The following is a 22428-nucleotide window of genomic DNA, read 5'->3' on the forward strand; positions in this document are numbered from 1 at the left end:
TTCAAGCTTCTTTCAAGACCTTTAAATAAAGTAATAACTCCTGAGGGAACAGCATCAAAAACAGTGGCAAATTCTTTGGGTGTAACAGGAAAATTAAATTTCTGAAAGAACTCTTCATATTTAAACAAGAAATCTTCATTAAAAAGATCACGCACTGAAATTATATTTTTATCATACCAGTTCTGGAAAAATAATTAGGGTGTATTCTGATTGTTCCAAAAAAATTATGTTTGTAGATAAGAGACCAAGCAAGAAGCATTTGCTTGTGGAATGCAGAGAGCTTTACAGGTAGCTTTTCAATGTTGTAGTTGCATAACAAAAGACAATTCAAACCACCAAGTTGAGAGAATACAGAATTCGGGATGTAGTTCCATACTGATGAGGGGCATTTTAAGAAGTGTTTCATCCAATTAACTTTGAAAGTGTAATTCAAGGTAACAAAATCAAAAAAAAAAAAAAATAATCCTCCATTCTCATATGTGTTCATTACAGCAGTTCTCTTAATATAATAGGCACGATTCCTCCAAAAAGTTGAAAAGCAGTTGGTCTATAATTGTACAAGTCTTATTGTCCAGATGTAGTGCCAAAGCTGCATACACCAATCAGACCCTCTGCTTTAGTAAGCAATAACCTACCTTTTAAGAAATATTCCTTTGAAGCCACTGATAAAAAAAATAAAAAAAATCAGTATTTTTTTCAGTGGTAGGGATAAAATTAGCATTACAGAGTGCGGATTGATTCTTAGTTATAATGATTCTTAAGTAAGTGACTTTTTCTATAACTGGGACATTAGAGATAGAAGGAGCAGCGCCATCTGTAATAGACAATAATTCACATTTAGAAATATTCAGGTGTAAACCGGATGCTTTAGAAAATACATCTATTATCCCTAGCTACTGCAATTTGGTCACTATTTTTTAAAAAGAGGGTTGTGTCATCAGCCAGCTGACTGATGATCACTTCCCTCCCTGCAAGGCAGAAATATCTTTAAGATGGCTTTGCTTAACATGGTCTGCTAAAAGATAAGGAGAAGATAAGGAGAAATAGGACAGCCTTGACATATACCTCTTTTAGCATCAAATCTAGTTGAAGTTCCAAATTTCAATTTAATTGAGCTGTTGGCATTACAATATAATGTTTTATTTGCATTGCAAAAAAAAAAAAAAAAAGTAAAAAAAAAAAAAGAACCAAAACTAAACCTTTCAAGACTAAGGAAGATACATTTGTGCTCAAGAGTATCAAATGCTTTGTAAGTCCAAAAGTAGGATAAAGCTTTGTTCCGAGATCAAATGAGAATAATCAAGAATGTCCAAAACTAGTCTGATATTATTTTAAATGTGTCTGTTCTTCATGAAGTCAGATTACGTTTCGTCAATAATTGAATCTAGTACTGCTTTAATTCTTTTGGCAAAAATTGCAGCAAATATTTTATAGTCATTATTTAGTAGACAGATTGGCCACCAGTTATCAATAAATTATAAAGCCTTCTTTGATTTTGGGATAAGAATGTTAAGACCTTGATTCATGCTTGAAGGAAGGTGACCATTTGAGATGCTTTCAATAAATACACACAATAAGAATGGTGCCATTTGCTGGGCAAAGGATTTGTAAAATTCAGCGGTTAGCCCATCTGTTCCAGTGGATACATTGTTTTTTAGACATTGAATGGAGTCCATTATTTATTTTGCATTAATAGGTTCATCACAAAAATCCTTATCCTCTGTCTTAATATGTCTGGTTTCTTTCAAAGATGCAAAAAAGGAGGATGCTGATTGTTCTGAAAGTGTACAAATTTACTGTAAAACATAGAACAGAATTTTGAGATCAATATCGAATCTGAGGTGTTTGGTGTATGATATTGTGATTAACACGCTGTTTTTCAAGTCTAAAAAAGTAAGAGGAATTTTGCTCACCTTCCTCAAGTCATTTTTTCCTAGAACGAATGCATGCACTTTCTGCTTTCCTACTGTAAATCTCGTCTAATTTATTCTGACTCTAAATGCTTCTCAATGTGCATTCTTTTGTGTTCTTACGTTCGCGTGGACTTGTTCTACATCATCATGCACTGCCGAAGTTCGATTCCAATCCTCAAGAACGCAAGTACCGAGAACGCAGGAAATTACCTGGATGTGTCCTTGAAATCGAGGTTGCATTGGATGGTGACTTGTGGGCAAGAACTTGTGGCAGACGAAGGACAATTATCGTTTTGTTTAGTTTTTTCCTCAAGAGTATCCAGCTGTAAGCTTGCGAAAGTCTGACGGCTCGTGAGAGTTGTTATACTCCTTCAACATTTGTTGTTTTTTTGGGCATAATTTTAATACAGTAATAAACATGGAGAAAACAAGTGTTTACAGACTTTATTCTTTTAACGTAAAACCTCACTGGTGTGATGATATTAATGCTGTCACTGGTGTGATAATGCCACTAGTTCTCTCACTGGATTCAAATGTGCTGTGACGGTTAATTGCGCAACAGGAAGATCGCAGCACATCTCAAAGCTTGCAATAGATGCGTTCTACGTCCTCCTGTCCTTCCGAGTTCGTTCTTCCAAGGTAGCTTGCAAGACTGGTCTTCATAAGAGCACAAATCCGTTCTCTGCATTCTTAGAATTGAGAAACACCCGCTGTTCATTGACATTAGGGCCATTATATGATTGGCTTAGAATACTCACGTGATCCAAATTCACTGTTATGCTCTCTCCCTTTAAAGCCCCATCACACCGCCAGCGACATTGTGCAAGACGGCGACACCATCATTTTCAATGAGAGCACAGCAACTTCCGGCGACACGAGCTGTCATGACCATTGGCGACAGAGATTGCCATGGGGAGCGACAAGACAAGTTGAGAAAATTTCAAATTTATGCAAATGACGAGCGAAGACAGAGGAGCTCACGTCATCCATCTCCAGGCAGGTTGAGTGGGAGATACTGGAATCGACTCGAGTGCATGCAGGCAAGGCGGAGGAGAAGTTAAAAGTTTCTGTGAGCAATTTCACTGTTCTATATCATTTATCTTTAACCACACACATAGATATGGCCTAATGAAATGATGCGTGGAAAACCGTGTCGGCATTCTGATTGAGTTTTATTTATATATTAGGAATGCCCACCAGTGAGCAGTGTTTGTGTGTAATGCAATACTAAGTAATTAATTACTGCAATTAAACTACTTTTTCATTGAAAAAAGTAAACTAAGGGATTATTCTTAATTTTTCAGTAATTTTATTAAAGTTACTTCTGATGTAATTGCGTTAAATACTGTATAGACTATAGAACAATTCCATATAAAACAATAGTGAATTTAAAATGATTTAAAAATTATTAATGTCTTATGTTAAAATGTATGTTTTCTAATGAAATGCAGCCCCCTTAAATTCTTTGGCCAGTTCACGAATAATTTATTTGATTTTATATAATTTATTTGAAAGAATGAAAAGAACAATTTCATGTATCTCCTTGATATCTTTTCAAATGGTCGAGGTTGATAAGGGTTTTAAAAGTAATTAGTAATATGTAATGCAATTACTTTTCAGACAGAGTAATTAGTACAGTAATCTAATTACACTGTAGAATATGTAATTAGTAGTTTGTAATTAATTACTTTTTTTAGAGTAACTTACTCAACACTGTCAGCGACACATCGCAAAGTTTAGCGACATGCCGCAGTGTGAACAGGGTTTTATGCTCTTTCCCTTTAAACAGTGGACGCTCCTTTGCGTGTCGGTATTGGTGTCATGTGCAGGGTTTAGCACTCCGGCCACCGTAGCGGCTGTCGCAACCGGAAGTTTACGTTTTTAAGCCCTGCGGAGTGACAGAAGGATGCAAGATTGGTTTTAACAGCCTCACTTTTTCTTTCTTTTTTTTTTTCTCCAAGTAGTTATTTTATCATATGCGCCGACATTCTTAGGCATTGTATTAATGTAACCTTTTGAGCATGGCTGCGGAATTTTTAGTGATGTTGTATGAGTATTCTCCTCTCTTTTATATTACTGTCATATCAGTATGTTTCATCATCACTGTGGCTGTAGTGCTGGGCTGGTAAGTTCATAATGATTAGGATACATAACCGTTTTTGTCCACTTTTAGATGGTTTGGATTCTGTATGGACTGTATAAAGTGATGGGCAATGTCTGAGAGGTGATATTTGTCTCTTCCTGGACTGCATTAGGAATGTTCAGTTAGTTCCCTCTTTAAAAGCAGAAGTTAATGGCTACACCCTCATGTCTTTCTCTGTCAAGGTTTGGATTCGATGTACCGGTCATTTTGCGTAGCTCTGATGAGACTGAGTCTTTCACACCTGTTCCTGAGAGGAAGATGATGCAGTTGACCAATCCCTTCTCTTTGGAAATGGGCTCTACGGCAGGTACAGTCACTGGTGAGGATCAGCTAATAATAATGGTAGATTGATCTAAAATGAGTGAGATGCGATCAATAAGAGGATGTGCTCTCTAATCATGTCAGATGGTGTGAGCTTGCGGCCGTATTGCCTTGAAGACTGCGTCCTCAGCTGTTTCTGGGGTTGTGGGGTTCAGGCTCTCCAGGCGACCCTTCAGAGTCACCAGCGAGGGCCCAGACTCAGCACCCCAGAGCTGTTTCAAGATACTATGGATTTCAGCTACCACCACTGCCAAAGCTTTAAGTATCCTTTCAACAGGGTTTTCACAGTCATGGAAAAAAGATATATCTGCTAGATATTGCTCCTGTGAATACCCTGTGTAGAGTAAAACCTTCTTACAAGCCAGCGAAGTCCGATATGTGAGCGAATTGTTCTCTCAAATGTGTTCTTTTCAGTTGATTGGTCAAATAGGTTCACAAATCAGTATGAATGATTCATTAGTGAATCAGTTTGAATCAAAATGATTTTTTCTTATCTAGAGGCTTAAAAAATTAAAGGAATATTCCGGGTTCAATACAAGTTGAGCTCAGTCGACAGCATTTGTGATATATTGCATCCCCCAACCCCACAAAATTTGTTTTAATTTTGACATGCCCTCCTTTAAAAAAAAAAAAATGCAAAAATGGAAGTTACACAGAGGCATTTACAATGGAAGTCAATGGGAGCCAATCTTTAAACATTAAAATACTCACTTTTTCAAAAGTATAGTCACAAGATGTAAACATTATGCGTGTAAACATGATTTTAGTGTAATAAAATCACTTACAACCCTTTTCTGTGTAAAGTTACAGCCTTTTTTTTTTTTTTTTTTAAAGGAGGAACGGGTCAAATAATTTTTGAGGTAATCAACATTATGCCACAAATGCTGTTGGTTGAGCTTAGCTTGTATTGAACGTGGAATATTCCTTTAAGACCTAATTATACATTTTATTGTAGCTGAGTTGATGCTGACTGAATTCTATGAGTAAGAGGTAATAAATTGCCAATTTATTTATTTTTATTGAGAAGTTATTTCAAAATTAAGTATTTGACATAAAAGGATGACACAAAACAGTAGTTCAGAAAAACAAAAAATGTGTCAAGGATATAAAATGCCCCTGAAAATCAAATACAGTGGGCAATATGGCCCCTAATGTAAAAGTTAATTTCCCTTATCTAGTTACCTAGTAATCACCAATAACCGGGAAGGTAATGGAAATTCATTGGTCAAAAAGTTCCTGTTACTATCTCTTAAAGAAATACCTGTAAAAAAAAACATCTCTTATAACACATTCATTTGTTTTCAAATTGTGTGTAGGTAACTGTTAATAACAAAATGCTTTGTCCATAACATAATGTCAGAATACAGAAAGAGGAAAGAGAGGAATGCTTCACTCAGATGCCTTCAGATCTGGGGGTGAGCGATTTTGGGTTGCTGCCCCGGGATCGATACCCCATAGTGGCTGTGTTGACACTGGCCAATCCGGAAACAAGGGACAACTACAATATTGTAAGCCGCTGAGACTTCGTTCATCACCTTTGCTTTATTAGTAAGGGATTAAGTTCATTAAATGTGTAAATAAATCCTTAAAGGTGAAGAAATTTCAAGCTGTCTTTTCATTTCCTAGGTGGCTAGTGTGACTGTGCTCCATGTACCTGATGATAAATACAGACTCTCTGCGAGAACCTTGTTCCAGTATCTTCTCACAGCACATGGAAACCTATATGATTTAAAGGTATGAAAACGTATTCACAACATTTTATTTTATACTGTTCTTGGATCAGATGCAGTCGGCTTTGTACGCTCATTTTGATCACATTTCGCTTTCATCACCTAAAGTGTAATTGGGGACAGTGTTTAATTATAAACCATTAATTAAGTGTCCTGTCTAGAGAGGGTTTGTGTACTAATGAGCTCTATTCTTTTCTCACAGCCTCTTTTCATGTCAGCTGACAACAGCAACGTGTCTGGAACCACAGAGCCTTTAACCAGCACACAAGGGGCGGGGCCACAACCTGAGGGTCTAGATGAAAATGGGGAGGGGTCCAAATCAGAAGGGGAGTGGCCAGATACTCAAGGCAGGGACTGTGTGGTGTGTCAAAATGCACCAATAAACAGGGTTCTGTTGCCATGCCGACATGCATGTGTATGCGATGGCTGCATGCACCGCTTTCAGCACTGTCCGATCTGCCGAGCATATGTCCTTGAATCTTTTGCTCTGTCTAACCGAGCATCTCACGATGAAGAAGACTTAATGGAGGATTAAATCTGTCTGAACCAAGTTTTATGAGCAATTCCTTGCTGGACTAAACACAAAAGGAAACGGTGTAGCATCTATTAGGTCAAGAGATGCAGGCAGCTTCCCTTTAACTATTTATGGACATTTGTTATTGTAGTATTAGAGAAGTAATTTTAGGCTTTTGAAATTGAGTGTGCTTGTGAAATGTGTTTAAGATTTTATATGTTTCTTGAATAGAATATTTATTTTTTCAATATATTGTTTAAACTAACAAATACATGTTTCAAAATGGGTTAATTGTGGAATTTTCTCACATAAGGTCTCCTAAATGAAGGGATATCACCATCAGGGCCGGTACTAGGATTGCTTGTTTCTTTGTCAGACTGGGGTATCGATCGATCGTTTTGCCATCTATCTAGAACTGAGAGGGCACATGGAAAATCTAGGGGGGTATTGCCCCCCACTCCCCTCCTCAAACAAGACACTTGATGGTAATATAACATTAGAAATATAACAATAATACTTTCTAATGTTGACCAAGCTATTTCGGCAACATAAAAAAAGTTATGGTCTCCATGGGCAAAACACAGTTTAGTGAAATAACATCACATTTATACTTTGCACAAACATGGTGTATTATACAGGCTTGTAATCCAGCTTGGACTCCAGCTTTTTAGAATCTGCCAACTTCCTCACAGCCTTCATGAAATCCTCCTGAGTCACATACTCATGATCGGCACGGATGGCAAACATACCTGTCAGATAAAATGGAAAAGATGGTCATGCACTGGCTAAATTCCTTAGTAGGGGTTGACAGATATATCGGTTTTAACCATTAATCGGTGCCGATAGTTGATTTTTGGAACTATCGATTATCGGCAAAAATCAACACCGATAGCTTTTCTTTCTTTCTTTTATTATTCCTTCAATTTCCTCTGCGGCTAAAACCCTTAATCTGATGACTATATAGGCTATAAAAAGCTAAATTTGATGAATATTTACATATAGGAGGTTTTTAATAGAGCCAAGACTCCATCATGGTTTATGGACTGAATCGCATTTAATACGAAATGTTTAAAAAAAAAAAAAAAAAAGGGACATATTACTGTAACATTATTGAATTTTTTTTTTTTTTGGAACGTCCAATTCCCAATTTGCTCTAAATCCTCATGGTGGCGTAGTGACTCGCCTCAAACCGTCAACCCGCGCATCTTATCACGTGGCTCGTTGAGCGCGTTACCACGGAGACATAGCACGTGTGGAGGCTTCATGCCATCCACCGCGGCATCTACGCACAACACACCACGCACCCCACTGAGACCGAACCACATTATAGTGATCACGAGGAGATTACCCTGTGTGACCCTACCCTCCCTAGCAACTGGGCCAATTTGGTTGCTTAGGAAACCTGGCTGGAGTCACTCAGCACGCCCTGGGATTTGAACTGGCGAACTCCAGGGGTGGTAACCAGCGTCTTTTACCACTGAGCTACCCAGGCCCCGGTGAAAATACAAGCACTAAATATATATATATATATATATATATATATAGCATTTTACTTACATAAGCAATTGCTGTAGAATTTTGGAAAGTACAAAACCATAAGAAAGATTGGCATTTTTCACAGAAAGGTGAGAGTAACAGAGGTAGAGCATGTACCTCCATCAGTGTCCTCTGGATCTCTCTATCTGCAGATGTTCCTTCAGAAAACCGACATCCACCTTCAAAGACAAAGTATATGTTAAATCCACTAGAACAACCAAACAATTCCTGTTAATTCCTCCTAGAAGAATTTCTTGGATTAACATGTGGAGAATATGATTACCAATGGCATCAATCTCATCCATGAAGATAATGCAGGGCTGGTGGTCTCTGGCATAGTTAAACATCTCTCGGATGAGTCTGGCACTCTCACCAATGTACTTATCAACAATGGAACTGGACACAACCTAGTAAACAAAACACTTTGCTCAACAATATGACGATACGGCAAAACAATATGAGTAAAATGTCTCAACATGACACTTCTCATTTCAGCTGTTCTACGTCTATAAAAAAAAAGTGTCACATTTACTTGCTGACAATGTGCTTGTTTTACAGAAGGTGAGAACTCTTACCTTTAGGAAATTGCAGTCCAGCTGACTGGCCACTGTTCTGGCAAGAAGGGTCTTTCCTGTGCCTATTAGATCAATTTGAAATGTACTTTGAGTGAAAATGCAAACGCATTCACACACACCACTGGATCTAACTGTACAAAGCAAATACATTTCGCACCAAACCATAATAAGGTGGCTCACCTGGGGGTCTGTAGAGTAGGAAGCCCTTAGGAGGGATTATGCCCACCCTCCGGAAAAGCTCTGGATTGGTCAGAGGTAGCTCAATTACCTACAAAACGTTCATACAGTAAAGTGTCTCCAAAAAGGCTGATAATGATATGCCGTTTAAATGTGTCCGAGTTCAAGAATTGCTAAACAACCTCTCTCAGCTCACGGATCTGCTCGGACAATCCACCAATCTCGGAGTAAGAAACACTGCCAGGATCTTCATGGGACATGTTGTACACCAGAGGGTCCACTTCACGAGGCAAATACCTTGAATAACAGTGAACATGAAAACACTTATATTATAATGAACAGGGCTGGGTATTGATACAGATTTCCCGATTTGATTCAGATTCAAAAGCTTTTGATTCAATATTGATTCATATAGGTACATTTCAATTATAATGTCCCTTTTGCTTACATATGAAATACATTCTCTGTCAGCTAATGCTGTTAATTATTCTAAGTTGATACATTATGAAAATATTAATTTTACTAATTATATTTAGTTTTTCATCATATTTGTAACATTTTAGGTTTTTAAAAATTAAATCAATTTATTCAATAAATAAATATTATATTGAATATATTATTTTTCTTACATGTTTATTGTTTAATTGCATAAGTTGTGCTATTTAAAGGTATTTACATTTATTTGTTGAACACGTGCTGAAACCGGTACTGTCTCTTTAAGGAAATCCAGCTGTTCAGCAAAGAGCATCTGTAAATGAGTGCATGTTAATGAGAGAGACTCGATTGGCTTTATCTCATCTGTGCTATGTATGATTAGAATTAAATGTTTATTTTTTGTTGTTTTTGATTATCAATTGAGTGTAGAGAACAGAAAAGATATTAAAAGAGACATTACTCAATGACAAATGGGTTGCGTGTATCTCTTCTTTGGACACGCATTACACTGAAACAACCTTTAACTCTCCACACGCTGTGAACGGATCTCGCTGCTGAATACTCCACCACTATACTACACAATTACCAGTTGCCAAATATATACATTTTAGTCGCATAGCACACAATTTGGTTGCAAATGCAAGTGATTTACTCTCAGTGTTGTGGAGGGTTTCACATAGAGTAAAGGACTAAGTTTGGCATTTTAGAATCAATATCGAGATCGTTCAAATGACGATTGCGATGCATCTGAAAAATCTATATTTTTACCAAGCCCGAATAACCCCGCTCATTCACATTAGAGGTACAGTCTTTTTTTCCTTCTCCCCTTTTCTCCCCAGTTTGGAATGCCCAATTCCCAATGTGCTCCAAGTCCTCGTGGTGGCGTAGCGACTCGCCTAAATCCGGTTGGCGGAGGACGAATCTCAGTTGCCTCTGTGTCTGAGACAGTCAATCTGCGCATCTTGTCACGTGGCTTGTTGAGCATGTTACCGCGGAGACATAGCGTGTGTGGAGGCCTACCCTATTCTCCGCTGAATCCATGCACAACTCACCACACCGAAAATGAGAACTACATTATAGCGACCACGAGGAGGTTACCCCATGTGACTCTACCCTCCCTAGCAACCGGGCCAATTTGGTTGCTTAGAAGACCTGGCTGGAGTCACTCAGCACACCCTGGGTTCGAACTCGCAACTCCAGGGGTGGTAGTCAGCATCAATACTCCCTGATCTACCCAGGCCCCTACAAAAGTACAGTCTTAACAGTACAGTTTGAACACTGAAGGTCAATTACACAGATACAACTTCAGTCTGTTCAAGAGTTCTGGCCATGACTGGCATTAGTAAAGTACCTCATAATAGTCAGAGTCGTCATGTCCAGAGCCACTCTAGTGCCTGGTTTAAGCTTGGTTTTATCCAGCTGAAACAAAATGTATCTTATTAGGTTAGCTAGAGAAACTTTACAATCACACAAAAATCATTTACGCATCCTCATGTTGTTCCAATCCTGCATGACAGACTTCCTTCCATGGAACACTAAAGGAGATGTTTGGCAGAATGTTACCCTCTGTTACCATTAGAGGTGACCGATAGGAGATTTTGACAATACAGATAAAAAAGCAGATAATTGATTCATCGGCTGATAATTTTTAAGATCGATTTATAGAATGTTACAGAAATGTCGTAGTCTTTCCTTAAGCCGGTCACACACCGGATGAGAAGCATTAAAGCTGCATCCCAGGCAGGACACGGCACAGGTATCAAACAAAGTGCACGTTGATGTGGTTCAGGTGGCAGACGGTACACACAAAAGTCACCAAGGATTTTCCCTTCTTCAAAAATATACAAAGTGACGTTGATGAGTTTGCAGGTTAGTGTATAAAACTGGCATAACTGCGCAAACTGAAATTGCTCCGTTTATTATGCGATTTCTCAATCTGAAGCATTGAATGGGCTTCATTCAAGCGGTCAATCCACAAAAAGACAAACTTGTAACTGAAAATACATTGTGAAGGCTATTTTAAATATACACTCACTGAGCATTTTATTAGGAACACAATGGTCCTAATAAAGTGCCCAACATAGTCTTCTGCTTTTGTAGCCCATCCACCTCAAGGTTCAACATGTTGTGCATTCTGAGATGCTATTTTCTCACTACAATTGTACAGAGCGGTTATCCGAGTTACCGTAGCCTTTGTCAGTTCGAACCAGTCTGGCCATTCTCTGTTGACCTCTCTCATCAACAAGGCATTTCCGTCCGCTGAACTGCCACTCACTGGATGTTTTTTGTTTTTGGCACCATTTGGAGTAAATTCTAGAGACTGCTGTGTGTGAAAATCCCAGGAGATCAGCAGTTACAGAAATACTCAAACCAGCCCGTCTGGCACCAAAAATCATGCCACTGTCTAAATAACATTTTTTCCCATTCTGATGGTTGATGTGAACATTAACTGAAGCTCCTGACCCATATATGCATGATTTTATTCATTGCACTGCTGCTACACAATTGGCTGATTAGTCGCATGAATAAGTAGGTGTACAAGTGTTCCTAATAAAGTGCTCGGTGAGTGTACATAAACACAATAAATCATCCAGTGATGGCTTGAGTAAATAATCTTTGTTCTTTGATAATGATTTGGGTCGAATTTCATGGAAAAATAGTTGTGATTCGTGGCTCGTTAGAAATTTGAGCAGCCTACGCAGTCTCATCTGGGCCATGTCGTCCACCAGACGTGTCCGATATGCGACCCTCTTTACTATGACGGGTACAGACATTCAGGCTACAAGAGTCCAAAATGAATACCAGATGCCAATGTTTATTGTTCAACCAAAATTGCAATAATGACCAGAAAAAATAAAGATCTGATGCATAAAGTGGGACTTTTAAATCTAAACAAGAAATACACTTATTACAGGACTCTTATTTTGAAATGACAGACTTAGCTCTGTCCCAATGCAAAGTATTTACCAAATAAAGCTATTTATAGCCTATACATTACAACAGATGATGTTTTGAATGATTATTCACATTAGATATGAAGCTGGAGACACAATGTGCTGATGGGGCACGTTTCCATACAGTTGCGAGCCTTCACTTCAAATTAGAACACTTGATTATCTAATCAAAATATGCATTAAAGTGAGGATAAAAATATGAATGAATATCATCAATTATTAAAGATTTAGATCCCGCACAAGGTGTCAGTGATTGTTTTTATTTCACATCTAGAGGCCACCGTCATACTGCAGAACCCTCCGGAGAAGGAACATGGAGAAAAACTAAAAAAAAAAAAAAAAAAAAAAATCTCTGAAACTATCGGCACAGATTAATCTGTAAAACCGAAATATCGGTCTACCACTAGTAACCAATCATTTAAAAAAAAAAAATTCATTCAATGAAAGTGAATGGTGGCTGAGACTGTCATTCAGCCAAACAGCCCCTTTTAAGTTCCAGAGAAGAAAGTAAGCCATACAGGTTTGAAACGACATGAGGGTGAGTATTATGGCTGCAACTAACGATTATTTTGATAATTGATTAACGATTATTAGAATGATTATTCGGCGATTATTGCAACGATTAATCATTACGCCCTTAACCGATTATTCAGCTTGTGCCCCGACTTAAAAGGTTGTATTAAACGTGCTTACTAACAATAAAGAGGACAAAATTATCTTTTAAAAATACCTCTAAATGACATTCACTGAATTAAAGGGAAGAAAATACTTAAGTTTAATTCAGTAAAGAAATTCACTGCAAAAAATCCTATTATCATCAAGTGTATTTGTCTTGTTTTCCATTTAAAATAGTTTAAATATCCTTAAAACAAGATACATTTACTTGAGAAGCAACATATAAGATATTTAGAATGTATCTTAAATATAAGTGTATATGTGTATTTTTTCATTTGGTTATACTTCTTCGAGTGCAGTAAAGACAAAATACTTATATTCAAGATCTGTTCTCTAAAAGCAAGTCTAAATATATTATATGCAGCTTCTCAGGTGAATGCATCTTTTTTAAAGGATTTTTAGATATTTTAAAATATTTGTATTTTTAATATTATATTCAACATTCTCAGATAAAAAAAAAATGTCTGCAGTTTAGTTCCTAAAGTAAAGGATTTTTAAAAAAAAGGACTTTTAGATATTTATATTGGAAAACAAGCCAAATCAAAAACGTAGATTTGAAAAGCAAAGACTACCCTCTCTCACCTTTCTGTTCACTTCAATCCATCTTTAACTCACAAAAAAAAAAAAAAAAAAATCTCTTGTGAAGAAAATTGGCAATACGCAGCTTTATTAATAATAAGAAATGTATAGTGAAACATATATTATGATTCAATAAGTCATGAGCCATCACGTTATAATCTAGCTGCATTAAGCGTGCACGCTCGAGGGACGAGCATCCCCACGACAGATTATGCATCAGCCAGGTGCAGTTTCAATCTCTCCCCCTTAGATCAGGACATTTTCAGAGTTTGTAGTTATTTACATGATCTGCTTCCGTATTATTTGAACTTTAATAAAGCTATAACGCATTAAATATAACTGCATTTAAGATGTAACGCCGGGGTGTTTCCTTTAAAAGAGCTTCGGCTCCGCTTATTCTGCAACAAGAGTGCTTCTGTATTTACTTATTTTGTATTTCTGCATTATAATTCCCTCATACTTTGCGATCTACATCACCTGAAGCTGTTTGGAAAGTTTAGGGTGCATCTGGACTGTGAACTGTGTAATGCTTCCTCTCCTCAGTCAGACACGAACTGCAGGGCTGCTCTCGCGCATCATCAGAGTGTAATGTGATCTCATGTTACGTTAAATGAGATCAAGTGACTATTCGACAATGAAAAAGTCAACATTTTTTTTTATTGTCGACGTTGTCAATAACGTCGACTAATCGTTTCAGCCCCATTGAGTATATAGTAACGGAATTTTCATTTTGCCGTGAACAATTCCTTAAGCATTAGCTCACCTGTCTACGACATCCAACAACATAACGTGGGCCATTGGTTGCTTTGACAATAACTGCAATAGTGGGAGAAATTTAAGAACAGAGCTATAAGACATTCACTACAAACCACATGGAACCAGAATAAACTTCAGCCTGGTGTACTTACACTTCTCTTCTGTCAGTTGTTTCAGCACCTCACCAACAATCTGCAAAGACGATGGAATGGTCAGATCATAAGAAATGCAGATATCTAGCACACATTATGTGGGAATAATAAAACATTTGAGCTGATTTAGCTTAGATCTTACCTGCCTCACACTCTGTAAAGCTTTCAGATCATTCTCAGACTTCTCATACTGTTTGGTGAGCTCCTTCAGTTGCTCTCTCACTGCAACAGAGCATTCCAGGTCATCATAAAGCGATAGGAAGTGTTTATTTACATGAACCTGTTTCAGCTGCTTCATGAATCAGAGATGCTAAACGGCCAATGAGAGCAAGAAGAGAACTGACTGAATATTGGCTATTTTTCTATATTAATACGTTACTGTCTAATGTATTGTGAATATCTAAATGCACGCTTACATCTGCATGACAAAACGACTTACTGCGGGAGAATATGTCAAACTGGCTAATAACAGTCTGCCATGACTGTAGAGGAACAGAATGATATCATACTTACACTCTTACATTCTTTAAGGCGTCCGTCAATCTCTTTGTGCTCCAATAGATTCTTTCGGTAGTCTTGTAAACCTTTCACCCAGCTATCCGCCATGTTCACTGCCGCGCCGCTCTCGCTTCTTCGTGCTGTTAATTATCAATCTGACGGCACTTTACCGCCACATACAGGACAAACCGGGCACTCAACCAATTTAGCTTCAGCAGTATCAGCCCCTACGGGTAGATGGCGTAAGTGCACTCTGAAAAAAAGCATATTTCTCCACTGATGGCCATTCAAAAGCAGCCTGTCTTTGACGAAATATTTTTTTGCAAGCAACATATAAATCGTAAAGATTTCGTTATATTACGTCACTTCCAGGTTCTTCTAACACCCCTTCAACAAGTGCTATTTTCTTAAAGTAATATTCTGGGTTAAGCTTAGACGACAGAATTTGTCTTAATGTTGATTGCCACAAACATTAATTTCAACTCATCCCTCCTTTTTTTAAAATAAAAAGCAAAAATCAAGGTTATATTGAGGCACTTACAATTTTTGGAGGGTTTAAAGGTAGAAATGTGAAGCTTATAATTGTATAAAAGCACTTTAATTATTCTGTTAGAACTCGTGTTATTTGAGCTGTAAAGTTGTTTAAATTGTCCTTTTTACAGTCATTTTAGGGTTTGTTGGCATTATATCGTCATGGTAGCGACATTATAAAATGGGCTATAACATCACACAGAAAAGGTCAGTAAGTGATTTTGTCGCACTAAAATCCTGTTTACATGCATATTGTTTACAGTGCATCCGGAAAGTATTCACAGCGCTTCACTTTTTCCACAGTTTGTTATGTTACAGCCTTATTCCAAAATGAATTCATTATTTTCCTCAATTCTACAAACAATACCCCATAATGACAACGTGAAAGAAGTTTTTGAAATCTTTGCAAATTTAAAAAAAAAAAAAAAAAAAAAAAAAAAAACAAAACCCACCCACACATGTACATAAGTATTCACAGCCTTTGCTCAATACTTTGTTGAAGCACCTTTGGCACCAATTACAGCCTCAAGTCTTTGAGTATGATGCTACAAGTTTGGCACACCTATTTTTGGGCAGTTTCTCCCATTCTTCTTTGCAGGACCTCTCAAGCTCCATCAGGTTGGATGGGGAGCGTCAGTGCACAGCCATTTTCAGATCTCTCCAGAGATGTTCAATCGGGTTCAAGTCTGGGCTCTGGCTGGGCCACTCAAGGACATTCACAGAGTTGTCCCGTAGCCACTCCTTTGTTATCTTGGCTGTGTGCTTGGGGTCGTTGTCCTGTTAGAAGATGAACCTTTGCCCCAGTCTGAGGTCCAGAGTGCTCTGGAGCAGTTTTTCATCAAGGATGTCTGTACATTGCTGCATCCATCTTTCCCTCGATCCTGACTAGTCTCCCAGTTCCTGCTGCTGAAAAACATCCCCACAGCATGATGCTGCCACCACCATGCTTCATTGTAGGGATGGTATTGGCCAGGTGATGATCGGTGCCTGGTTTCCTCCAGACATGACGCTTGCCATTCAGGCCAAAGAGTTCAATATTGGTTTCATCAGACCAGAGAATTTTGTTTCTCATGGTCTGAGAGTCCTCCAGGCAGGCTGTCATGTGCCTTTTTACTGAGGAGTGGCTTCTGTCTGGCCACTCTACCATACAGGCCTGATTGGTGGAGTGCTGCAGAGATGGTTGTTCTTCTGGAAGGTTCTCCTCTCTCCAAAGAGAAACACTAGAGCTCTGTCAGAGTGACCATCGGGTTCTTGGTCACCCCCCGTCTAAGGCCCTTCTCCACCAATCGCTCAGTTTGGCCGGGCGGCCAGCTCTAGAAAGTGTCCTAGTGGTTCCAAACGTCTTCCATTTATGGATGATGGAGGCCACTGTGCTCATTGGGACCTTCAATGCTGCAGAAATTTCTCCATACCCTTCCCCAGATCTGTGCCTTGATACAATCCTGTCTCAGAGGTCTACAGACAATTCCTTGAACTTCATGGCTTGGTTTGTGCTCTGACATGCACTGTTAACTGTGGGACATTATATAGACAGGTGTGTGCCTTTTCAAATCATGTCCAATCAACTGAATTTACCACAGGTGGACTCCAATCAAGTTGTAGAAATACCTCAAGGATGATCAGTGGAAACAGGATGCACCTGAGCTCAATTTTGAGTGTCATGGCAAAGGCTGTGAATACTTATGTACATGTGATTTTTTTCATTTTTTATTTTTGATAAATTTGCAAAGATTTCAAACAAACTTCTTTCACGTTGTCATTATGGGGTATTGTTTGTAGAATTGAGGAAAATAATGAATTTAATCCATTTTGGAATAAGGCTGTAACATAACAAAATGTTGAAAAAGTGAAGCGCTGTGAATACTTTCCGGATGCACTGTATGTCTTGTGGCTATACCTTTGAAACAGTGAGTATTTTAATGTTAAAAAATTGGCCCCCCATTGTTAGTGTCTCACTTTAACCCAGATTTTTGCTTTTTTGAAAGAAAAGATTGGGGATTCAAAATGAATTTTTGTGGTAATCAATATTATGCCACAAATACCATCGATTGTGCTTAACTTGTATTGAACCCCGAATTTTACTTTAAGCACCACATTCACATCGAGTTGAAAATTATTGAATTATTTACCTTAAATAAGGTGTGAAGATCTTGTTCAATGAAACATTCCAAAAGACTATTAGAGAACTGTACTTCATAATCTTTCCATCAGTATCAGTGGATCATGACAAAGTCAGGAATTAAGGAGTATTTTAAGAATGTTTATTAAACGGAACCATACAAAATGTTATAACATGCAGTGATAATTAACTTTCGAAAACAATCGAAAAAGTATACAAAATAAAACATCCATCCAACACCAAATACAGATTGATAATATTTTACAATAGACATATTTTACTATTCTTGATTAATGTAAGAGGCTTTATTACAGAGACAAGCTTGTTTGTGGACACACTTTAAGTTGGTTTGAAAAAGCCTGTTCTGAAAGAGAAGAGAAGGATAGATAGAGAGTTGCTAGCATGTTTTAGCATATTTCTAGAATGTTGCTAGCATGTCCTTGCTGGATAAAGAGAGAGAGAGAGAGAATTTTAAAACACCTTTATTAAAACAGTAACGTGTTCACAATAATATTACAAGCTCAAAAAAAATTACTATTAATAAATAAAAACAAGAAAACATTTTAAAAAGCAAGCATTAAATCATCATCATCGTCTACTGTACAAAGGACCCCAAATGTACATGAAAAATTCTACACATTTAACCATTTTATAATGGGTATGCTCTATTCTAAGCCGAGCCGCCACCAAGCCTTTGAAGATCTTCAACACATCCAGAGAACCCTGTCCTGACAACTTATTTTTTCTAGATTTCCAAATAGCAAGTTTTGCTGTACCAGACAAAAAAATTCAATAAAATCAACTGACTTTCTTTTTTCTGTATACTTTGGACCATATATAAACATTTCAAAAGAGAAAGCTTCACCAATTTCAGTAAACCATTGAGATAAAAATGAAAACAAATAATTTAACCGAGCACACTGTACAAATAAATGAAAAACCATTTCAAAGTCTGTACAGAAGGGACAACCCACCCCTACAGAAGGATCAATGTGCACCACGTATCTGTTTGTGGCTATCGCCCCATGTACAATCCTCCACTGAAGGTCGCCCGTTCTTTTATCAATTGGGCATTTGTATAAGGACTGCCAGCAGCCTCTAGGTGAAGAAATAGTTAAAAAAAATTCAGTCCATTTTGTTGAAGGAAGTCCACCCAAAAGAATAGCATTAGATGCCTTCACACAGGAAATATAGAGGGATTTTTTCCCTACTTCCTCAAAAACTCCAAGCTGAGGGGTTTTAAAAGACAAAAGACACTTCCCGTCATCTTGCCATTCTCCCACAGCAATAGTTACATTAAGAGAGGGGAAAACATAAGGAACCCCCTTTCTCCATTGATCAATTGCTACTGAATCATTTGTCAAAGTCTTATGATCCACATGCAAAGACTTAAATATTTCAGCAGTAGCTTGTTACAGCAGCCGCAAACATCTCACCCCAGTCCTTTTACTAAATTCCTCTGAGCTTATAGTCAAAATATGTCCCAATTTTGTGCATCCAGCAGCAGTTAAACATGCATGCAGACTGGGACCAGACATAAGTCTTGAAGGTAGAAAGTCATTAAGAAAAAGTGGCTCTGCAAAAAGCCATAATCCAGCATGTGTATCTGATGAACGTGAAATGGTAAACACCTTCCATGCCTCAAGAACTGACTTATAGAAGGATGTAAGATTCACACGATCATCATTCTGGAGCTCCATTAAGATCAAATGTTTGTCCAGTCCCATTCTTCTGACCCACCTGAGAAGAGCAGAAGCTGTCTTTAGCCATGATACATCTGTGTGATAAAAGCAGCTCAGAGACTGTTGCAACTGGAAAGCCATAATTCTGGATCTGATGTCTATCAATCCTTGACCTCCCTCTTGAACAGGAAGGTATAAAGCAGCAGCACAAATCCAGTGTTGTCCAGACTAAAAAAAGTTCACAAGTTTCCTTTGAATTTCCTCAATAAGTCCAGCAGGTGGATGTAACAGTTATTTTATGCCATAGAGTAGAAGCAACCAAATTACTGGTCAATAAAATCCTTCCCCTATAGGACAACTGAGGTAGCAACCATTTCCATTTAGACAACTTGCTGCACACTTTCTCCACTATACCCTCCCAATTTAGCTTTTGAAAATCATTTGACCCCCCCCCCCAAAAAAAAACTCCAAACAATTTAAATCCCTCTCTTCCCCACTTAAGGTCCCCAGGTAACTTTGGGAGACTCTCAAACTCCCCTTTACCGGCCCAAAAAGCTTCACTTTTAGCCCAGTTCACTTTAGCTGATGAAGCTTTCTCATACAGTGCATCCAGAAAGTATTCACAGCCCTTCACTTTTTCCACATTTTGTTACGTTACAACCTTATTCCAAAATGGATTAAATTCATTATTTTCCTCAAAATTCTACAAACAATACCCCATAATGACAATGTGAAAGAAGTTTGTTTGAAATCTTTGCAAACTTATTAAAAATAAAAAACGAAAAAAAAAAAAAAAAAATCACATGTACATAGGTATTCACAGCCTTTGCCATGACACTCAAAATTGAGCTCAGGTGCATCCTGTTTCCACTGATCATCCTTGAGATGTTTCTACAACTTGATTGGAGTCCACCTGTGGTAAATTCAGTTGATTGGACATGATTTGGAAAGACACACACCTGTCTATATAATGTCCCACAAGCGTCATGTCTGGAGGAAACCAGGCACCGCTCATCACCTGGCCATTACAATCCCTACAGTGAAGCATGGTGGTGGCAGCATCATGCTGTGGGGATGTTTTTCAGCAGCAGGAACTGGGAGACTAGTCAGGATCGAGGGAAAGATGGATGCAGTAATGTACAGACACATCCTTGATGAAAACCTGCTCCAGAGCACTCTGGACCTCAGACTGGGGCAAAGGTTCATCTTCTAACAGGACAACGACCCCAAGCACACAGCCAAGATAACAAAGGAGTGGCTACGGGACAACTCTGTGAATGTCCTTGAGTGGCCCAGCCAGAGCCCAGACTTGAACCCGATTGAACATCTCTGGAGAGATCTGAAAATGGCTGTGCACTGACGCTCCCATCCAACCTGATGGAGCTTGAGAGGTCCTGCAAAGAAGAATGGTAGAAACTGCCCAAAAATAGGTGTGCCAAGCTTGTAGCATCATACTCAAAAAGACTTGAGGCTGTAATTGGTGCCAAAGGTGCTTCAACAAAGTATTGAGCAAAGGCTGTAAATACGTATGTACATGTGATTTTGTTGGTTTGTATTTTTAATAAATTTGCAAAGATTTCAAACAAACTTCTTTCACGTTGTCATTATGGGGTATTGTTTGTAGAATTGAGGAAAATAATGAATTTAATCCATTTTGGAATTAGGCTGTAACATAACAAAATGTGGAAAAAGTGAAGCGCTGTGAATACTTTCCGGATGCACTGTAAAAACTGAGAACCTCAGATAAACACTTAATATCCTCAGTGTGATTTACAAAAACTGTGAAAATATCATCAGCATAAGCAGAAAGAGAAATTCTTGAGTCTAAAAAACCAGGCACATTAAAACCTGACAATCTTTCTCGAAGTTTAAAAAGCAGCGGCTCAATTGCTAAACTATATAGTTGACCAGACAATGGACAGCCTTGCCTAATACCCCTTAGAATAGATAGTATACATGGATTAAAGCTTTTAATAGGAGTTAGTGCTGCCCAATTAGATTTATGTCAACATATTTTAATAGAGTAATTGAATGTTGCATTTGTCCTGTAGGTTTTTCTGATCATTTAATTATGACAATGACCATGTCAAATGTACCTAGAAAATCGGTTTACTGGCATTTTAATGTTAAATTGCTGCAGGATGCTGCTTTTTGTGATTTTGTTTTGTTTTGTTTTGGGAAAATTGGAAAAAGTTCTTTTGAAAACTTGAAACAGTGGTGGGGGATGTAGGCAAGACTCAAATAAAAAATGTTTGTCAGCAATATACAGCCAACTGTAGTAGTAGAATAAAGAATGTGATTGAATCAGTTGAAAAGCACATTAATTCAATGGAATTGCAGTTGGTTGATGCACATAATTCTGTATTGTACAATGATTTACAAAAGAAAAAGAGAGAGCAAAGTCTGGTCCTTAATGAGAAAGTAAAGGGAGCTTTGATAAGGTCCCATTTCATGTCTTTAGCAGAAATGGATGCCCCAACTTTTTTTTTTTTAACCTGGAATATAAGGTGGCTCAACTAAAACAAATGCCTTGTCTTAAACTCCCTGATGGGAGGATAATGTCTAAGACTATAAAAATGAGAAACCATGCTGTGGATTTTTATTCAAGTCTTTATGCTGCAGAAAACTGTGAAAATGATGACTGTATGACACAGCTTCTTCAGGGTCTTCCTCAGCTGGACTCTGATTCTAAAACTGTCTTGGATGCTAGTATAACATTTAAGGAAATTACTGCTGCTGTGGGACAACTCAGTTCAGGACGATCCCCTGGAATAGATGGACTGCCAGCAGACTTTTATAAAAGGTTTTGGAACTGCATTGGACATGATTATTTTGATGTTTTATGTGAGTCTATAAGAGATGGTGTTTTACCTACTACCTGTCAATATGCTGTTTTATCATTATTGCCAAAAAAAAGTGGGGATTTAGCCTTTTTAAAGAACTGGCATCCTGTTGCTCTTCTTACAACAGAATATAATTTTTTTTCCCAAAATGTCTGGCAAATAGATTAAAAAAAATTACTTGGGTTTAGTTGTACACAAGGATCAATCATATTGCATTCCAAAGAGGTCTATTATGGATCATTTGTTTTTAGTGCGAGACATTGTAGATATTTGTAATGGTTTCAATGTGAATGTT

The 22428-nt window shown here is 37.9% G+C and overlaps 2 protein-coding genes across 5 annotated transcripts; one reads left to right on the top strand and one right to left on the bottom strand.

Moving 5' to 3' along the window:
• Nucleotides 1–3778: 3778 nt before the first annotated feature.
• LOC127416249 (cell growth regulator with RING finger domain protein 1-like) lies at nucleotides 3779–7347 on the top strand. Of its 2 annotated transcripts, none has more exons than XM_051655494.1 (6): nucleotides 3779–4038; nucleotides 4239–4363; nucleotides 4462–4639; nucleotides 5738–5885; nucleotides 6004–6111; nucleotides 6310–7347. In XM_051655494.1, the coding sequence occupies exons 1-6, from the start codon at nucleotides 3935–3937 to the stop codon at nucleotides 6640–6642; spliced, it is 996 nt and encodes a 331-aa protein (XP_051511454.1). In that variant the 5' UTR covers nucleotides 3779–3934; the 3' UTR covers nucleotides 6643–7347. The 2 variants fall into 2 exon arrangements, with proteins under 2 accessions (XP_051511454.1, XP_051511453.1); XM_051655493.1 differs by having other exon boundaries at nucleotides 3780–4038; nucleotides 4239–4375; nucleotides 6310–7340.
• On the bottom strand, nucleotides 7235–15237 carry LOC127416255 (26S proteasome regulatory subunit 10B-like). Of its 3 annotated transcripts, XM_051655505.1 has the most exons (11): nucleotides 14974–15237; nucleotides 14603–14770; nucleotides 14461–14500; nucleotides 14316–14368; nucleotides 10696–10763; nucleotides 9092–9206; nucleotides 8913–9000; nucleotides 8733–8794; nucleotides 8441–8564; nucleotides 8275–8336; nucleotides 7235–7370 (listed from the first exon to the last, which is right to left on the bottom strand). In XM_051655505.1, the coding sequence occupies exons 2-11, from the start codon at nucleotides 14756–14758 to the stop codon at nucleotides 7335–7337; spliced, it is 804 nt and encodes a 267-aa protein (XP_051511465.1). In that variant the 5' UTR covers nucleotides 14759–14770; nucleotides 14974–15237; the 3' UTR covers nucleotides 7235–7334. The 3 variants fall into 3 exon arrangements, with proteins under 3 accessions (XP_051511465.1, XP_051511464.1, XP_051511463.1); XM_051655504.1 differs by having other exon boundaries at nucleotides 8275–8564; nucleotides 9110–9206; XM_051655503.1 differs by having other exon boundaries at nucleotides 8275–8564.
• Nucleotides 15238–22428: the final 7191 nt, after the last annotated feature.

Source organism: Myxocyprinus asiaticus, chromosome 25, assembly GCF_019703515.2.
Source record: "Myxocyprinus asiaticus isolate MX2 ecotype Aquarium Trade chromosome 25, UBuf_Myxa_2, whole genome shotgun sequence".
NCBI classification, from domain to species: domain Eukaryota; kingdom Metazoa; phylum Chordata; class Actinopteri; order Cypriniformes; family Catostomidae; genus Myxocyprinus; species Myxocyprinus asiaticus.

What these genes read in the sequence shown, in the direction of transcription:
- LOC127416249 (XM_051655493.1), top strand. Translation starts at nt 3,935, where the DNA reads ATGGCTGCGGAATTTTTAGTGATGTTGTATGAGTATTCTCCTCTCTTT. An exon ending in CAAGGGACAACTACAATATT is followed by an intron (nt 5,886 to 6,003) that starts GTAAGCCGCTGA and finishes TTCATTTCCTAG; the next exon opens with GTGGCTAGTGTGACTGTGCT. An exon ending in GAAACCTATATGATTTAAAG is followed by an intron (nt 6,112 to 6,309) that starts GTATGAAAACGT and finishes CTTTTCTCACAG; the next exon opens with CCTCTTTTCATGTCAGCTGA.
- LOC127416255 (XM_051655503.1), bottom strand. Translation starts at nt 14,758, where the DNA reads ATGAAGCAGCTGAAACAGGTTCATGTAAATAAACACTTCCTATCGCTT. An exon ending in TTGTTGGATGTCGTAGACAG is followed by an intron (nt 10,764 to 14,315) that starts GTGAGCTAATGC and finishes ATTTTGTTTCAG; the next exon opens with CTGGATAAAACCAAGCTTAA. An exon ending in TGGACTGCAATTTCCTAAAG is followed by an intron (nt 8,565 to 8,732) that starts GTAAGAGTTCTC and finishes TTTGTTTACTAG; the next exon opens with GTTGTGTCCAGTTCCATTGT.